This window comes from Corella eumyota, chromosome 6 (assembly GCF_963082875.1).
Source record: "Corella eumyota chromosome 6, kaCorEumy4.1, whole genome shotgun sequence".
NCBI classification, from domain to species: domain Eukaryota; kingdom Metazoa; phylum Chordata; class Ascidiacea; order Phlebobranchia; family Corellidae; genus Corella; species Corella eumyota.
The window spans coordinates 2,047,653-2,065,945 of record NC_137495.1 but is presented as its reverse complement, the minus strand read 5'-3'; the positions used below and the strand labels follow the sequence as shown (position 1 = coordinate 2,065,945).

Genomic DNA, 18,293 nt, shown 5'->3' with positions numbered 1-18,293 from the left:
GTCATCATTAGCTAACAGTCTATCGTATCATTCTAATTACCCTAACCCTTGGGGGGAAAACCATGTGACCATAAAAGGCTGGGTATGAGCAAACAGCAGTGTGATTACGCGCCCCACCCCGCGGTAGCAAAATTTTACCCGGAGCTTGGATTTATACAGTTACTAAAAGTCCATTTATTTTAAAACCGTCGCGTAAAAAATGCCATTTTTTACTTTTTTTGTTAATTTTGATTTAAAAGCTAATTAGAATCTACTTTTTTGATCACCTTATTCAATTCGTTAAAAAAACATTCTTAAACATTTTAATGCAATATAAATTGGGTCAAAAAAGCATAAAAACTACTTCTCTAAACAGTCTAGCTTTTTTACTAAACATTTTACAAAAATATATGTTAGACTGCATAGTGCATTTTCAAAGTACCGGCATCTATAAAGCATTCTGCTGACTGTCGGCTGTTCTTAACCAAATTGCTTTTAACCCAGCTTGCTCTACAGGGAGTTAGGCTAAAAATAAACTACGTATACGTGCCTATTAGCTTGCATATAATACAAGCAGTAAGTAAACGTCATTAAATTATTAGAAGTATAACTATGCCACGTCAAATATGACGTCATTATTAATTCTATGACGTGCTGTTTATCGAGAATCGGTATTTTGAATTCATCAACAAAATTGTTTTCAAAATTTTGAATTTTTTTTAATAGTTTTAGTAGAGATAATATTCCAAAATAATTTTAAATTTAGCAAAACAAAATAATAAACCAAACAAAAAAAAACGCCACAGATACAAAACTACAACAAAAAATAAGTTTTCTATGAAATTTTATGCAGCTATGTGCTCACATTAATCTATTATGGGCGACTGGGTTGGTGCTAGATTGAAAAAAACAAATTTTTATTCCAATTATCAACAGAATGATCAACCAAGTTGTGAATATAACGATTGCTATGATCAGAACGTTAAATTCAACTGTGCCTGTGTTAAAATAAAAGTAAAAAGTGCTTTAAAATCGAGTTATCTGCATAAAGAAAAAAGAAATCAAAAATAAACTAATATAAATAAACATTAAAATTACTAACCGTTAAAAGATCGACTTGTTTTGTTTCGTTTTCTTTCAATCGTCACTCGGTGTCGCTCGTCAGCCATAATTGTGACGTCATCACGTCCTTGTTGAGGTTGTAGAATCGTCAGAGGGCCGATGACGTTGTAGCCTACGCCATGCGTTGTTATAGAACGTTTAGAGGTCGACTTAGAACAATACGAAACAGAAGAATGGCCGCTACATACCTGAAAAATTTAACAAAAATTATTACACTTTGTTTAGGAACAAATGCTATAACTAGAGTGATTTAGAGTTTATCTTATACCACTTATTTAAACTAGTTTTTGCTTGTTTAACGTACTATAGCGTTTTTTTAGCTAGCTACTGTACCAATACTACTACCTGGATTAAAATAACAGTGAGTCAATCTACCTGACTAAAAATAATTTAAACCGCTAACGAAAACGCAAGATTGGGCCCAGAGTACTAAAAGTTATTAAACTGTACAGTTGGTCTTCCACATCAAGAAATACTCGAATTTAAAATAAAAATAATCATTATTTCTAACCACTACGTTCTCAGTTGAACAGATCTGAATTTTGGCGTGGATGTAAATATGTTTAGCACAGAAAGGAGCCCGTGGTAGCTGAAAGGCAACGTGTGAGGATAACAATGAGTTAGACGATCCAGATGTAACCTCGAGTTCAAATCCCGGCTCAGTAGGACATCTAAAAATATTTAATTTTTAAATTTGAAATAAAATTTAGATAAACGATTTTTTGGACAGATTTGGTGAATTACTTATAATAAACTTTGCAGCAATTACATTTTTTATGATTTACACAGTGTCTATTCTTTACAATTTAGTGTCCTGAATACAGTGTATTAAGTAGGTGAAATACTATTTCAATAATTACCCATTTTCGACCAGTTGTACTACAATCAATGAGTCTTTGATATGGGAGCAGGATAAATACATTCTTTCTATTGAAATGGCTAGATGCGAAGCTGACGTTGTCTAAAAATCGTAAAATTTTACTTTTCTTATTAATAGTGTAACAAAATTGGACTGCCGTTATCTACTTTTCAGTCACGTGCTTACACCTTTTAGTTCTTCTAGTCACGTGTTTACGCCTACTGTTATCTTTAGTTGTGTTTTTTGTATGTAAGCTTTTATAGACTAGTTCTTTGTTAGTGTTGCACGTTCTAATATTTTGTTTTTTATTTCGATTCTATTTGAATAAGCTTAAATAAGATTGTTATTGTATAAATAAAGATGAAACCTGAAATTTAATACAATACAACTGGAGGCCCTGTCAAGATATCATGGAATTCCTTAATGAAAATATTTTGGAAGAAACATCTAACAAGCTATTTGAGTTCATGGAATTTGAAGCGTTTTTTAACACACGTTGATGGTTGTAATAAAAATTGAAATGAATAAAGTCATGCAGCAGAAGATTTTTTGATTTGCACATCGAAGTAAATAAAACCATCAGTGACGCTGTTACGGATATGAACGACAAATATAACAAGCTAGAGGCCGAAGTTAAATTTTTTAGCATGGATACCGTTTTTTCTATTAACGCACTGAAAAAGGAACTACAAACCAAAACCAAAAATGATACACAGTTGAAATTGAAAGCCCTAAAAAATAAAATAGAAAAAAAGACTGAGCCTGAAAAATTGGAAGAATTAAAAACCAATTGTTTCGTTAACTCTCTTAAGCCAAACTGGGATATGTCTTCGAGGATAAACCGCCAAAAAAAGTATTTGAAGCTTTAGAAATTGACACAGGCACAAGCGCTGAAATATCTAATATGTTAAAGGTCATCGAAGATCTGACAAACGCAGTGCTAGCTTGTCCCGACAACTCTTGGAAATCGAATTATTACAACCGAAGAAATAATGGAAAATATAGAAACCACGAAAATGGCCGTTCTCAGCTCCAGCACGTTTAAACGACTTCTGGACCATGTTCTAGGTCGTTTGCCTACTTCTACATGTTTGGTTTACTTGGAATGATATTATGGTCTATGCTTCATCATTTCAACAGTTGTGTAAAAACCTTATACAAGTTTTTGATCATCTTCTGGTGGCAAATTTAACATCAAACCCAAAAAAATGCAAATTGTTCTGCCGCGAGGTGGAGTGCTTAGGGGCATGTTATTTTAGAAAAAGGAATCTCAGCTTCACCGTATAAGTCACAACAGTGGAAAATTGGCCAAGTTCAAAAAGTATTAAAAATATCCAAAGTTGGCGATTTTATCATCGATGCTGATGCGAGTGACAATGGCAAAGGAACTGTTTTAAGTCAAGGAATACGAGACAGAAGCAGTAATCGAGGACTTTGCCAAAACATTTACCAAAGCTAAATTAAAATGTTGCACAACTCGAAAGGAACTTCTCGCTATTGTAAGAACATTAAAAATTTTTATGTTTATATTTGTGGAAGGAAGGTCAAGGTTCGTACTGATCATTGTTCTTTACGTTGGTTGACGAACTTCAAAAATTTAGAAGGCCAGCTTGTACGGTGGTTAGGATCGAACAATATTAAGTAGAGATCTGCTACCGGCCAGGTCTTAAGCATAATAATACCGATGCGCTATTTCGTCGCCCGTGTAATTTAAACTGTCACCACTGTAGTCGAGTTTAAAAAAACAGCACGCATCGATCAACGTAATAAATGCAAAATTGTCGAATTTTGTGGAACCAGTTGACAAAATTGACATAAGAGAAACCCGATATAAAACAAATATTAACTTGCAAAGAGAAAAACGCCATGCGCCCAAAATGGCAAGATATTTCGCCATTAGGCCCTGCTGCAAAATCATATTTTTACAGTGGGATTCAATGATATTAAAGGACGGAATAATGTACCGAAAATGGAAAAGTAACGACAGTAAAACGCTAATGTTACAATTGTTAGACCCAAAATCTTATCACCAATTGGTGTTAGCATCTATGCATGGACACCCCACTTCTGTGCACTTCGGAATAAAAAAACGCATGAACGGTTAAGAAGAAAATTTTATTGGTTTAGTTGTCCTTCGGATGTTGCAAATTATTGTAGGACTGTCCAGTAAGGGGCCAATGAAAAAAACGAAGTCTTCAATGAAACTATATTTGATTGGTTTTCCACTAGAAAGGGTGGCATTGGATGTACTTGGCCCCTTACCGACCTCAACAGAAGAGAATAAATACATTATCAATATTATGGATTACTTCACCAAATGGCCCAAAGCCTATCCGGTCGCAAACCAAGAAGCAGAGATCATATCATCAGTCCCAATTAATCAATCTTTTTGCACGATTTGGGGTTGGTTCCCTCAGTAATTTAAACCGACCAGAGCTCGAATTTTGAATCAAATTTATTCAAAGAAATGTTCAAGTCATTTAAGATTATTAAAACGCGGACAACACCTAATTGGCCACAGGTTGACGGCATGGTAGAACGTTTTAATTGCACCTTAGAAATTGGCTATGTACGTGGAGTTGCATCAACGCGATTGGGATTTTCATTTGATTTATATTTTGATGACATACAGAACGGCGGTACATGAGAGTACTGGTTACACGCTAGCTAAATTAATGTTTAGCCGGGAAATGAATTGGCTAACTGACATTATGTTCGAAATACCAGAGGTTACGTCATATTCCCCAAGAAATTACGTTAAAGGCATTCAAACAAAACTTGACAACGCCTTTGGATTTGCACGCAAAAAACTGAACACTTACTTGACAGGTAAATATTTAAGTGATATACTGCGTAATTAATATCGAAAAACTGACCAAGGCAACTTAAAACTGAGTCACAATTGCAAATTTAATAACTGTGATACAAAGAATGGATATTCCAAACTAAAAATTACTTTACATCTTTTACTTACCATATTATTATCAGAATCAGCAAATATGATCACATGTATGGATTGTCCTATGGTGTAAACAGCACCAGACTCAACACGGTCAACCTCTGGACATCGTAACAGCATAGTTGGTTGTTTACATAACTCTAGATTGACTTCAAATGTCGTATTTCCCCCATGCACAATGAATACCTTGTTTTCTAAACTAAAATTAATAAGTTTAGGGGTAACCTTTGAAATATACTGCAGTTCAAAATCAATAAAATATACTGCAGTTCAAAATCAATATGAATTTACTTTGCATACCTAAAGGTTAGTTACAAGTAAACTACAAAATTTACAACCATTATTTTTTGGCCTTCGTTGAGTCTATTTATAGAATATAATGCAACGCCGAATCAATATAAATTTACGTTAACTACAGATGTGCTACAAATCAACCTTTGTTTGTAACATTTACTTACATTGGTTGTAAAGATGACACCAGCACATATTCTTTTGCATAAACACAACTGAAGTCCATAACAGCAATCGGCATATCATAAAGACCATTCAAGCTTTTTATATTGCTCCATAATCTGTTGCTAAACGTGATGTTGTCGGAGTCTTGGGTTTGATTCCCGGTGACAAGAGTTCCACAATCAGAAAATGGTAAAGGAATTTGGATGGTATAAGTGTCGTTGTTTATTATTGCAGCTATAAACAAAATAAAAAATAATTAATCCCAGCTAGTACTTAGCATAGTTTTTTATACGTCAAATGGCAAGTAGCTAATAAGCGAATAGCAATAAAATAAACAGACATTTATGCAGATAAAAAATTAGCCTTTATTTCGTTAATTGTGTCTGGGTTAATAACTAATTTACTTAGTTTCATATTAAATTTTTAAATTAACGAAAAAAGTTGATTACAATATGCTTTTTACCTTCACATTGCTTGGAATGCATCACTTCAGCATACATTTCGGGCGACAAGAACATGAAGTTATCCAGAATATTATTAGAACTATATTCGTTGAAAAACTCGCTTGATATTGATATGATAATTTCACTGGATCCACAACTTACTGAGGGGGTTTCTGTAATATATGAAAATACAATGTCTTAAAAAAGGACCCTATACTATATATACATAGCAAGAAAAATGCGCATTTAAATACCTAAAAACCATTGCCTATATTATTAAGATACAACGTGTAGTTTTTTAGTGTACGTAAGCACAAAAAGTAGAAAAGATATCTAATAGAAAGTGAAAAGCATATAAAATATATACCCACCTATCGTGCAGTTTTCACCGACGTACCCTCTCTTACTAATACATTGAAATCTTTGTTCATGTGCAGTGGAAGGAACACAATTACAATCCCCTTTACATTTGTTCATATCACAAACCCCTTCACTCGTGGTAGTTAATTCAATGTCACATGTAAACCCAGTCTGGCCTTCTTCACAAACACAACTTAGAAACAAAATAGGTTTTATTAAACCACAATTCAATTTACAGATAGATTTAAATTATGCAAAGACCATGTAAATGCTAAATTTTCAATAAAAATTATATCTGTAAAGATTAGCCTGATTTTATTCCTATGAAAAGTCGCAAGATAACACATTTATAGTGGCATTAAAATGGCGGATTCGTTACAATAATCCCTTTTATTTCTACACACCATTTCATCAACAAAATGTATAAGGTAACTTACACGAATCCGCCCTCCGCTTTATCCACACAAGTTGATCCGCTTGAACAAGGTACATCCGAACACGTGGTATGAGGTACAAGGACACACAATGGTCGTCCACTAAAAAAATAAAATTTCTAATATTTAAACCTATATATTTATATTCGCGTTTAAAAAAATAGTTATAAGAAGCAATTGTATTGGCAAATTATATATATTACATATTGTATATCTTTGAATTTTTTTAGGGCAATCATATTTTTTTGCCGACATTTATGTTTTAAAACCAGTTATTAAACTAACTTACTTCATCATCGCGCAATATTCAATGTTGACGTCACACGATACGTCACCACAATCGTAAGTTGAACCATCTTCGACAATATCTAAATAATTTTCAATAATTTAAAATATTAAAAAAGCTACTTTTTTAACTCTTAAAATACTCAAAAAAAAATTTCAACGCTTAATACACTTTTATTTAGGCAGTGTATAATCCTTCCACTTACCTTCAGTATGAACATATTGAACCAAAAATAAAGAAACAAAAAACCTGTGGAAAAACAAACATTTAGTAATATATATTAATTCTGAAACATTACTTGTAATAGAACTAGAAATATTATCAACATACTTACCAATAAAAATAAAAAAACGTCATTTAACAAAAAAACAGAACGAACTTAAAACAAACAAAAACTACTATTAACTAAAACTTTTAGAGTTAAGCTAAAACTTAAGCCATTCTTGCATTCCATTGCCCCCAAGTCGCGATGCGAAACAATTAAAAAGCGCCAAATTTATGACGTAACGATTACTGAGGGAGTGTAGTAAGAAAGCAGAACTGTTTATGCCTAAAAAAAGAAGAAAATGTTATTTTTTGGCTTAGGTTAAGGCTTTATAGTGTTATGAATATATTGTGATACTAGCTTTAAATAACAAAAATCACATTAGATTTAAAATATAACATTTGTTAAAAAATTTTAATATGACAAATTTTTTAAATCGGTAGGAAAAAATTAAACAACCCAACGCAAACAATGTTTCAATATCTTTAATACACGCGACCTTTAATTTGATTTTCCAACGCGTTTAACCCTCTTTATTCACTTCAACAACTATTGTGTGGCTTGGTGTTTAAAGCTTTTGTCTGGCTTGAAATCTATTGATCATTCCTCGCTCTGTATTGGTTTTTGTTACAAGCTACACACATAAGGTTGTCCTTAATTTGTTAAGACTGAAATCAGATATGGTTTCGCTAAAAAAATTAATATTATTTTTGTATGAGATATTATTGCCATAACGAGAGACAGGGTATTTAAAGAAGCAGTTTGTATGGCTAGCAAGTAGGGTTTTATTAAAATCTATTTAGTAAGACAATGTTTTTATCTCTAAAAAAGTTATATATATAGTCTATTAAATGTATTGAAACATTAACATAAGATAAATGTATGTAAACATAGACATTACGTGACTTGTGGTGCAAAGGAAATCTTAGCCCAGTTGTTGATTTAATCGCATTTGTTTAAGCTTTATCAATAGTACAGGCGGATATATATTTCAAGTGTTAATAAACACCTATTATGGCAGTTACTTAGTACTAGATTATTATACGTGCGAGCTAGGATAAACTGCTTAAAGCAAAGCCTAAATTTGACCGTTTTTTTACAATAATATATCAGCATTTATGTTTATACAGTAGATTCTGTAACATAAGTTACCTTAAACACCAGTAATGGCGTCTGCTTGTCTCGGTACATTCGGTGACTTTAAGTATTTAAACAGCAGAGGTGGGAATAGAATCAAGCCTGCTGAAACAGTCTGGGTATCAAGACCATACGACCCTCTTGATTGTAGAGATTCAGCACCTGTGCCAATCCATAAAACCATTGATACCCCGAGGTCGCATAATGATTTACCTCCAGAATGGGTAGGTCTAAAGTTTTTCTTGATATTTCTAAGTACTTTAAACATGTTTAAGTTGCATAATTATGTTTTTAATGTAAGCCTACATCTGCCAAATGTTATATAAATACTTCAGCTTCACTAATTATATTCTTAAGTCAAAAAAACTGCAACATACCTGCATATTACTAAAGCTACAGCACTACCACATCTCCGCACTTTACAAAAATGCGTAACAGATTCAGCAGATGACATTTACCTGTTCGCGGGTATTGGCTTAGCCAATCAAAAGACGTAGCGCGGTTATGTGTATTGACGTAACAATGCCATAATTATGCTAACGTTTTATATGGCGTATTTAGCTACCGCAGCGCCAACAAAGTTTACGCGAGATTAACCGACGTAAGGAGGAATTAAATACTTATCCCTCGCTACGAACGACCAGATGTGAAGAATGGTCAACATTGAGGGAGATGTTACCGTCCCGGGGTAGTCCTACTAGAATTGAGCACCCAAGATGGGGAACAGGGTTGGGACCAGCTCCTGAAATGAAACGTAGCCAGCCTACAAGGCAGCCTATAATCACAAGCGCTATGTCGAGGTAAGAACGATTTTTGAACTGGTTTTTAACTAAATCCATATCTACAATGCTTACAATTACCAGGCTACCCACAAAGGGGCCTCTTGCTAGACTGTACATTGCACATAGATTTTTTAAAGGCCTTATGTCCACACTGCCAAATTTTGTTTTTTAATAAGGCATATAACGTATAGCAATGTACGTAAATTTATGTATATATTAACTAATAACTTGTTTATTGTTGTTTCAGATACGTTGATGAGATGCACTTAACGCACCGCCAGTTTAAAATGTATTAGTTTACCTAAAATGTATTAGTTTAACTGTTTTTGTTATTGCACTTCGCGCTGTTTAGTTTAAATATGCTTAATAAAAAACCTTAAAAAAATGCCTTTTAAAACATACAAAATTACAAAAAATGGCTGGGTATATATACCTGGACAAAAAACCCTCATAAGAAATGAATAGCCTGATTTAAACCCTTTAAAAAATAAAATTAAAATGTAGATTTTCTGTGTTTTGTTTTTATTATTACTTTCAACATAAAGCAAATGGCCTTCACCAGAACGTACACCATTTATTCTTTGTTGTATACTATATTAAACTACTAAACTATGCATATCACACAAATGTTATACAAAAGAATTGCACAAAAATACTATTTTAATTTATATTCTTGACAGGGTCATGCAGCTGTTATGTGAATAAAAATAAAACTACTTTTCCTTTTTAAAAGCACTCCAAAAACTGAACCAAAAGAAGCAAAAATGGAAGCAAAAAACTATAAGTGAAATAATTAGCCGTTTTAAACATAAAAAGGCATCCAAAAATGCTGAAAAAGAAATGCCATAAAGATTCTTAAATTGTCCAATTTCTTTCGATTTTAAAATCAAAATTTTGACAGAGTGTTAAAGTAATTGCCCAAAAACTAATACCAAAGACATAAATTTTAAACCAAAGTATAGGAAACAAAAGTTAATAAGCATTTGAAAAGAACTTTAACAATTATCACAACACACCATTTTATTGAAGATTATTGTTCTGAAGTATTCTGTTGTAATCTGGCAAGTCTTCGTCGTCTTAATTCACTTGTATTTGGCTCATTTGCGTCTTCGTCAGAGTTATTTGAACCTTAAAAAACCAAGATTACCGAGTTCTGATAAAAACTAAAACTAATTAAATTTACTTTTCATGTAAATATTGAAAACAAGTTTTAAATCGAAGAGAAAAAACTTCACAAAAAATTAAGTTTTTACCATTTTCATTATTAGTTAAAGATGGTTCTCTTGCTATAGTTAATTCCTCAATAATTTGTGAGTTTTCAGTAGATTGTGGCAAAGTTTCTGCTGAATAAGAACTTGCGGATGTTTGTGGTAAGTCTGCTGAACCTGCAGAAGTTTGTGGTGCATCTGAAGAAATGTTGTTTGATTGCGGAGGGGATGTAGATAGATTTGGAAACACTGGGATTTGAAAACTGCAAAATATATAAATATTAACATAAAGCTAATTTTATAAACCGAAAAACAAGCTTTTAGTTGCCAATCGTCTCTTTATAGACCAATTTCCCAAAGCTGAACGGGCAATCAAATAAAAACATCATATTTTTCTCAATCTAAAATCATTTTTTGTAAATTAAAATAAACTAGTATGCCAGCAGCATGGTGTAGTTGTCAAAATATTTGGCTTTACCATATGAGGTTCTGGGTTTGATTTCTACTGCTCTAATGCTGTAGTGCCTTCACGGAAGGCGCTATAAACTCCTGCTAAGCCGGCACTTATTCGCCAGCTTAAAATTAATAAGCAATCATATCCCAAACTGCCAAATTCAACTCGAGACTGGTCAGGGTAACTTATGTTACTTTATGTTTAGGTCATCAAATCGTTCTTAACAAAAATCCAAATTTTTTACCCCTGCCCCCCTTGACTTTGCACCACTGTACAATATTGTTGGACATGATTGACAGCTGCATCAAGGAGAAGAGAGATGTTGCGAAGACACTCAATCCTTGCTTCAACTCCTCTTCTTTCAGTTGATTCCATTGCTCTTAACTGCTCCTCGCTCATAGCACTAGAAATATTAAAGATTTTAAACATCAAATGTTAAAATATTAATATTATTTTGTGAATTTTTAATATTTACACAAATAACCCATTAATAAAATAAATTTTCGATAAAACTTTTTTTTACCTTAAATTAGCTGGTGGTATAGGAGGTGGTGTCATAAAAGGCATCATATTGGGCATAAACCCAGGGAAACTCCCTGTTGGAGGGGGTACGGACCCTTGTGGTGATGATGTTGATGTGGAAGGTTGTGGATTGGGAGGCCGTTGCCCTGGAAACATGTTGGGGGGAGGGGGAAACATGTGTGGGGGTGGAAACATACCCCCAACTAAGAATATAACAAAATTTAAAAAACAGGAAAAACTTTCAAAATTAAAAAAAAAGAAAAATGAATTTAAAAAAGTTTAAACTTACATGGGGGATGACCCGGCAGATTAGGAGGAATATTCGGAGGTTGGGGAGCTTGGTTTCCTCCAGCTCCAGCTTGTGGTGGTTGTTGTGGCGGGGTCTGAAGATAAAAAAAAAGGTTAAAGACCGATTCATTAAAACTTTAAAAACTTTTGAGCTTAAAACTATATGTATGTATGTCCAACTTAAAGGGTTAAAAAATTAATAGTTAGCCATTTGTGGTGCATAGGTAAATTATTGCGAGCAAATATTAGTTGAGATTTGCAACCATATTATGACAATTAAACTCTGACTAGGATGGGCTATTGACTGGTAAAATCTAGTACGATATACAGATAATACAAGCAAATACAAAAAAAATTCTAAACCAACAAATATGAATTTAAGCAGTTTAAATATTTAGTTATGATTTGTGGGTTACTTACTGGAGCTGCAGGTTGTTGGGCTTGTAGTACGTCTAATCTACAAGTTGGACAAGTTTGCTGGCGTTGAAACCAGGATCTTAGACAAGAAGAATGGAAGATGTGACCACAAGGCAGTTTCTTGTTAATACCTGGAAAAATATTTTTATGTTAATTTAGATATAATAAAAGCACAACTTAAGCCTTTTAAACTTTAGTTGTTTTATAACAACTATAAATATTATGCAACAATTTACTACATCGTCATCTTATAAACTTTAATATGATTCAAATTGTAGTAATTTTTTTAAATCTTTTTATATAAAATGGATAAGTTTAGCTTTTATACTATAGTTTTTATAACAACTACATGCTGCCCCTAATACATTTTAATATGTTATACATTGTCAAATTGAACTTGCATTTTTAGTAATGATAACAATTTTACTGACTTAACAATTTTTCTTTTAATTTTATGTCTTAATTTTTCATTCATTGAAGCAACATAAAAGATTAAAATGTTCTTTTAAAATTTTAATATGATAAACATAACTAAACTAACCTGTGTCATTAAGTCTACCAGGTTGTGGAGGTTCAGTGTTAGCATGCATGTCCTCTCTGCATATAATACAAGTTTGATCCGTATTGGCCAGTTCCTCTGCTGTGGCATCAGGGTAACTAAAAACAAATATTTTGTTAAGTTTCGATCAAAATACTTGCTCAGCAACAATTTTAATCTGGGTTGTCTTTTTAAATAAAGTTTTAAAACACAATTTTCTTCAAATTTTGCTTATGAATGCTGTTTATGAAAAACAGAAGAGTCTGAGGAAGTGCTTTTTTAACATAATAAAGAATGCAGCTAGACTTTAATTATACAAAATATGAAGTAATAAATGATAATATTTCAGACCATACCATACCTAAAATGAAATAAACTCATATTAAAATAAAGCTACATTAACTTACAGTGTGCTCATATTTCTGATTGCTCTTCTTGACAAAATAATATCTGAAAGTGATTTTTTGAACTGCCTCATGGTCAGGTACATGGGACGAACTGAGAATAATGGGAAAGTGTGAACCTTGGCCATTATAACAGTGAAGCAAATGTACAAGATCACTCTCAAAAACCCTGAAAAAGCCACATTTGGTTATTATAACATTGAAGTATTAGAGTTGTTTTTAAAAAAATATAAAATTCGGGATCACTTGTACATTATGGTCATAAGACTGCAAAGTACAAGAAGGAATCATAAAGAAGTATAAAGTACAAGAGATTTTTGAAGAAGACTGTTAAATACAAGTGATCCGGTACTTTTGTTAATTCTGTATATATATAATTATAAGGTGGTTTAAAACATATTTCAATTTTTAGTATGTTAGTAGCTCAAGCAGTCTGTAGTTTTTTATTAAAATTAATTTGGTAGTTTTTTTTTGTAAACCACTTTTCTTATTGTTGTTTGTCACATTTATTTTTTAATTTTTTAGTTACAATTTACAGCATTATATTTACCTGTTACCACCTCAGCATATAACATGTAAGCTGTCTTGTTTTCCCAAGGGTTCTCACTCTGAAGGTCAACCACATGAAGTAGATACTTTAAAAACACAGTTAGTACTATGGTGGCCAGGATAGCATACTAAAAAAAAGTATCGACTTTTAGATAGAGTAGTTTAAAAAAGTTAGGTGCATTTTAGAAATATGAAATATAAAAACTTAAGCAGTTCTGATTTATTTAAAAATTCACTTTTACAATATATATAATTTAAAATCGGTAGTATAGAATTACAATAATAATAAATAGTCAAAATAAAAACTTAAAAATAAGGTACTGTAATATAATAGAGTGGTAATTTAATATTATTGTTCTGAATAGGTAGGGGTTATATTTATAGTTTTAAGGGATTTTAAACAATAACAGTAACAGAACAACTTTGAAAGTAAGGACTAATTTAAAAAATATAATATCAAAAAGGGACTCCATTCTAAAAAGGAAAAAATATAATCTCAAAAGGTTCCAAAAACGTTAACTTTAAAATAGTGGCATTAAAATTAATGGAAAATGATTTAAAATTTAATGGAAAATGATTCATTTTCTTACCTCAAACCCAAATACTAGTTGTACTGAAGCTCCTTTAGTAAAGGTTACATGATATGAAGCAGTCACAAATAATATATCACATATAAAAAGGATCGCAAGCAATGCTGTAAACATAAATATGTACGTTAAGAAAATAAAATCATCATGATACCGATAAATGTATTATGTGAAAGCCCAAAAGTTATACTTATTAAATATATTGTACAAATTGGTATGCATGTACACTTTTTATACATAGTTATAAGTTAGGGTTGGGCATACAAAAAGTACATCCTACATAATTGTGTACAATATTTTGTTTAGACGATAGCCCACCCTACAGTCAGCATATTAATTTTCATAATATGTTACAACTCTTAACTTATATTCGCCCGCGAATTTACCCCTAGACCACAAATGGCAGTTTTTCTATTTTGCAGGAATATAAATTGGATATGGCAAATATACATGTATATATATATAAATTTGTTGACTAAGCTCTATTATATATAAAGTTTACTTACATAAGACACGAATTTTGAAGAGTAAAGTAATAACAGGACTTCTCTCCATCTAAAAACAATAAATAATTAATTAAGATTTCAAATATACTAAACAAATGACATGAAAAACAATAACACTTTAAAAATAGCGCATAACATAAGGTCATAGAGGTAGATTTAAATTAATTTTAAAAACAGGAAATTTGAACAGGAAGTTATAATTGAAAACACATATTTATTTTTTTTTTTTTTTAAATACATTTTTATAAATAAGAACCAAGGTTTAATATTATAATGCAAAATTATTATTATTTAAAAACTTTAACGTAATACAATTGTATCATAATTCAGACATTTATTAATTAAGAAAAAGATAATTTTAATGCATTAATCTTATGCTGATTACATATACTTCTATAGTAATGAGTTGTTGAAAAATGAAAAAAAAAAAAAATTAATTTAACTTACAAAATCAACCCTGTCTTCGAGCAACCAATGAAAACATTTTAGAAATAAAAGTAAAGTAAAAGAAGCCACAAACAGGGGGCTGAAGTCATCTCTAAATAAGGTGAAAGCAAGGCAAGTATCTGTTACCGCATACCATGACCTTTCGATTAAATGCTGGAAAAAATATAAAATGTTACAAGTAAAGCCTTGATAGAGTTGCTTTTAAATTGAAAGGTTAAATAAGTGCATTGAAAAATGCAAAAAAAATTATTTTACAGAACTACCAAACAAAATTTAATTTATTTTTAAATTTCTGTATAGAAGGCATTATTAAATTTCACAAAGATTGCCATCTTAAGTATTACAATAAAAAATGAATGGAACTATATTAATTTTCTATAAAGGAAATAAAAACATTTTTTTTACCTCTGTTTCTGCAGGTCTCAGTTGTCCGAAAAATAATTTTCTCATTAGTTTTCCTAATAACAAAACAAACACAAAAGCCTGGGCATACAAAACCTAAAATAAAAACATCCAATTACAACACAAATTTAACCTTATCAGACACAAAATATATAAGATATTTTATATAATTAATTATAGTACATTTTCTAGTTAAGTAAACAATATATTGAGTTTTCAAAAAATAATTTGAGTCATATCTTTTGTAATACTCTGGCATATGTAAACATAAGTAAAAATGTATAAAAGTAGATAAGTTCAAATTACGAATGTACTCTAATATTAGTGTAACTATCAACATGTATATACAAAAATATGACAATACTTACAGCCATACAGGCACTTGACTTAGTTAAATAAACGACTGTTGGATAAAACTGTTTCTTTTGCATCCATGCATTACTGATAACAGCAGTTGTAACTGCAAACGTTGCCCCTGTTAAAAATAAACCTCTCATCTTCATTTTATGTTTGGCAACACTGGAGAATTAATTTTTTTTCACGACAGCACTCTTAAATTTTTTATAACATTGTTCAACCTAAAAAGAAATACGTTTTTATCTAAGTAACATGGTAAAAACAGGATTGAAGAATGAAGTAACACTTAACAATATAAAATACAGAACAGTACAAGTTAAAAAATAAATACTAAGGTTAATATACTGGCACACTAAAAATACAGCACTCTTGAAGTTCTAAGTATGGGCAATATTGTAAAAATTGGTAAGGCAAGCTTATGGCTTAAATTATTTAAGCTGTTTATTTTAAAAATCAGGGCAATATTGTCATGCAAAATAAATAAACTAAAGTCTACAGTTTCATAAATAAGCTACAAAATAATGTTTTTCAAACAAAAAAAAACAAACTTTAAAAACTAACACAATGAACTAAAACACAAAATAACACAGCTTTAAAACAAGTTAATAAATATTAAATACACAATGAGAATATGGCTGGGTAACTATCTACAATGTTGCATACAAGCTTTGCTCTACAGAAGCACAGTGCAAATTTTCTCAAGAGTATTAGACTTAAAACAAGTAACTTAACGTTTAGAACAAAATAAGTATTAGTTTACTAATATAAATACATTACACTAAGCAATAGGCTATATATTTCAATGTCCAGTACACTGAAGTAGGTATATAAAGCAATAGAATTACTTTATAAAAAAAGACTAAGACAATGCTGCTAGCTTTTTTAATCTGTGCTCAGCACAAAATTTTGTATCGGGGTAGAGAAAGCAATGGATAGAAAGAAATCTTGTTGGGTCTTCAGTGTTTGTAAAGGGTGAGTTGTTAATATCTATTCCAACTACGTTGAATTCAAAATAACTGAAGCTTATCTGACTCTTGATTTTCTTTTCATCAAGCTTTACCAAACCTTCTAAGTGGGAATGAAATAATGGAGATTCAGTTAAAACAATTTTCAGGTGATACGAAATAATAAAACCTAGTGTGCAATCATCAGGTAGTCTCAAATCAGTCGACGTTTTCTCAAATTTGCCATCGGCAGTCCATGGTGCTAATTTTTTTGCCAAAGTTTTTGAAATACAGACGCCAGCGCCTCCTGTTGCAAATTTAAACTCAATTTTCTCTCCTTTGTAAAAATACGGAAATGGTTTTAAAATGCTTGTTTTTCCTAAATAAATATCATCATTGTGATTATAATTTTGTAAGATTTTAACCAAATTTTCAATGTTCACATAATTATCATCATCGAAATGGCACCACCAATTTTTATTGGACTTAATGTACAGGTCATATTCTAATCCCATTTTACAGCTAAGATCAGTTCTCCAATGCTGATCATGACAGTTCGAATCATAAAGGTGCCCATTTGTTTTATTTTCAAACTCTAAATCCTTTTTATCCGAAATAAAATATGTTTGATTCCTTGCTTTTGTAAACCATGTTTTTATAACAAAATCAAGCCGAGATTTATGAAATTTTTTAGCTGTTTTTACAGTAATAAAAATATCATCCAAACTTGTGATATTTTGTTCTATATTTATTAAGCTCAAGTTGTTTTCCTTAGGTTGAATATTTTTACTTTGTTTTTTTGTCGTTACTTGATCAAATCCATTGTATAACTCCTGATAACTGGTTTTGTTTAAAACAAAACAACAAAGTATAACCCAGAAGAAAATAACAATAAACAGCAGAGTTCTTATCCAGTATTTCGGCACCCTTTTGTACACACCATACATTCCAACTCAGAAATAACTGGAAAAAAATAATCAACCTGTTTTTGATTCTACCTAAAAAGATTAAAACGAATAATTCAATAATTTTATTACTGTCTGACTGAAACACCTTTAAAATCATTGAACTGATTTCAACAATCTAATAATTAAATTTCTAGACGGTCAGTCTGTTAGTAGCTACATTGGTAATATTAATTAAAATATAGCAGATAATATTTCGTAGAAAAATATAGCTAAGCTAACCACTTTTGACTTTTTATACATTTTCTGGCCCATATTAACTGCGTTAATGTATCAGTTACACGATAAGCGTAATGTAAACGTCATGTAGGCTACTTAGAAATGTTTATTTCTCTAAAAATAACAACATAACTCTTGTTTTTAACATTTGAATAACAGATGTACACGTCTAGTTAAAATGCTGTCGAGCGTGAAATGTTTATGTAGTCACATGACCTTTAGACCTAACCGAAGCATAAAAATACTTTTTATATATTTACGGTTATCCTTAAACAAAATATCAGTATATATTTAAATAGCTTAAAAATAAAAGAAAATTACAACTTTTCCTGTGGCAAACATAAGTAAAACACGCAATTTAGATTGCAATACAAAATTGAAAGTTTATTAATATATTTACAATA

The 18,293-nt window shown here is 31.2% G+C and overlaps 3 protein-coding genes and 1 pseudogene across 3 annotated transcripts; 1 reads left to right on the top strand and 3 right to left on the bottom strand.

Annotated features, from left to right (window-relative positions):
- Positions 1 to 1,076: 1,076 nt before the first annotated feature.
- LOC145755348 (uncharacterized) lies at positions 1,077 to 7,255 on the bottom strand. Its single transcript, XM_082571572.1, has 11 exons — positions 7,233 to 7,255; positions 7,104 to 7,147; positions 6,902 to 6,980; positions 6,616 to 6,714; positions 6,190 to 6,371; positions 5,839 to 5,991; positions 5,378 to 5,609; positions 4,935 to 5,118; positions 1,962 to 2,062; positions 1,613 to 1,772; positions 1,077 to 1,289 (listed from the first exon to the last, which is right to left on the bottom strand). The coding sequence occupies exons 1-11, from the start codon at positions 7,253 to 7,255 to the stop codon at positions 1,077 to 1,079; spliced, it is 1,470 nt and encodes a 489-aa protein (XP_082427698.1).
- A 932-nt stretch (positions 7,256 to 8,187) lies between these two features.
- Positions 8,188 to 9,463, top strand: LOC145754889 (uncharacterized). The gene is made up of 3 exons (XM_082571049.1): positions 8,188 to 8,524; positions 8,862 to 9,100; positions 9,330 to 9,463. The coding sequence occupies exons 1-3, from the start codon at positions 8,330 to 8,332 to the stop codon at positions 9,376 to 9,378; spliced, it is 483 nt and encodes a 160-aa protein (XP_082427175.1). The 5' UTR covers positions 8,188 to 8,329; the 3' UTR covers positions 9,379 to 9,463.
- A 130-nt stretch (positions 9,464 to 9,593) lies between these two features.
- On the bottom strand, positions 9,594 to 16,026 carry LOC145754885 (E3 ubiquitin-protein ligase synoviolin-like). The gene is made up of 14 exons (XM_082571046.1): positions 15,773 to 16,026; positions 15,408 to 15,500; positions 15,003 to 15,155; positions 14,556 to 14,604; positions 14,053 to 14,156; positions 13,464 to 13,590; positions 12,917 to 13,082; positions 12,513 to 12,628; positions 11,975 to 12,102; positions 11,556 to 11,649; positions 11,268 to 11,469; positions 10,989 to 11,147; positions 10,336 to 10,553; positions 9,594 to 10,210 (listed from the first exon to the last, which is right to left on the bottom strand). Exons 1-14 carry the CDS (start codon positions 15,905 to 15,907, stop codon positions 10,113 to 10,115), a joined length of 1,842 nt encoding a protein of 613 aa, XP_082427172.1. The 5' UTR covers positions 15,908 to 16,026; the 3' UTR covers positions 9,594 to 10,112.
- Positions 15,983 to 17,913, bottom strand: LOC145754888 (beta-1,3-N-acetylglucosaminyltransferase lunatic fringe pseudogene; annotated as a pseudogene).
- Positions 17,914 to 18,293: the final 380 nt, after the last annotated feature.

Bases quoted from the DNA above. Each gene is read 5' to 3' on its own strand.
- LOC145755348 (XM_082571572.1), bottom strand. From the start codon at position 7,255: ATGACGTTTTTTTATTTTTATTG. The intron at 5,610-5,838 runs GTAAAAAGCATA...TTTTGTTTATAG, and splicing joins GCATTCCAAGCAATGTGAAG to CTGCAATAATAAACAACGAC. The intron at 2,063-4,934 runs GTAAGTAAAAGA...TACGATTTTTAG, and splicing joins CTGATTCTGATAATAATATG to ACAACGTCAGCTTCGCATCT.
- LOC145754889 (XM_082571049.1), top strand. From the start codon at position 8,330: ATGGCGTCTGCTTGTCTCGGTACATTCGGTGACTTTAAGTATTTAAAC. The intron at 8,525-8,861 runs GTAGGTCTAAAG...TGGCGTATTTAG, and splicing joins ATGATTTACCTCCAGAATGG to CTACCGCAGCGCCAACAAAG. The intron at 9,101-9,329 runs GTAAGAACGATT...TTGTTGTTTCAG, and splicing joins ATCACAAGCGCTATGTCGAG to ATACGTTGATGAGATGCACT.
- LOC145754885 (XM_082571046.1), bottom strand. From the start codon at position 15,907: ATGAAGATGAGAGGTTTATTTTTAACAGGGGCAACGTTTGCAGTTACA. The intron at 15,156-15,407 runs GTAAAAAAAATG...TATTTTTTCCAG, and splicing joins TGAGACCTGCAGAAACAGAG to CATTTAATCGAAAGGTCATG. The intron at 13,083-13,463 runs GTAAATATAATG...TGGCTTTTTCAG, and splicing joins ATATGCTGAGGTGGTAACAG to GGTTTTTGAGAGTGATCTTG.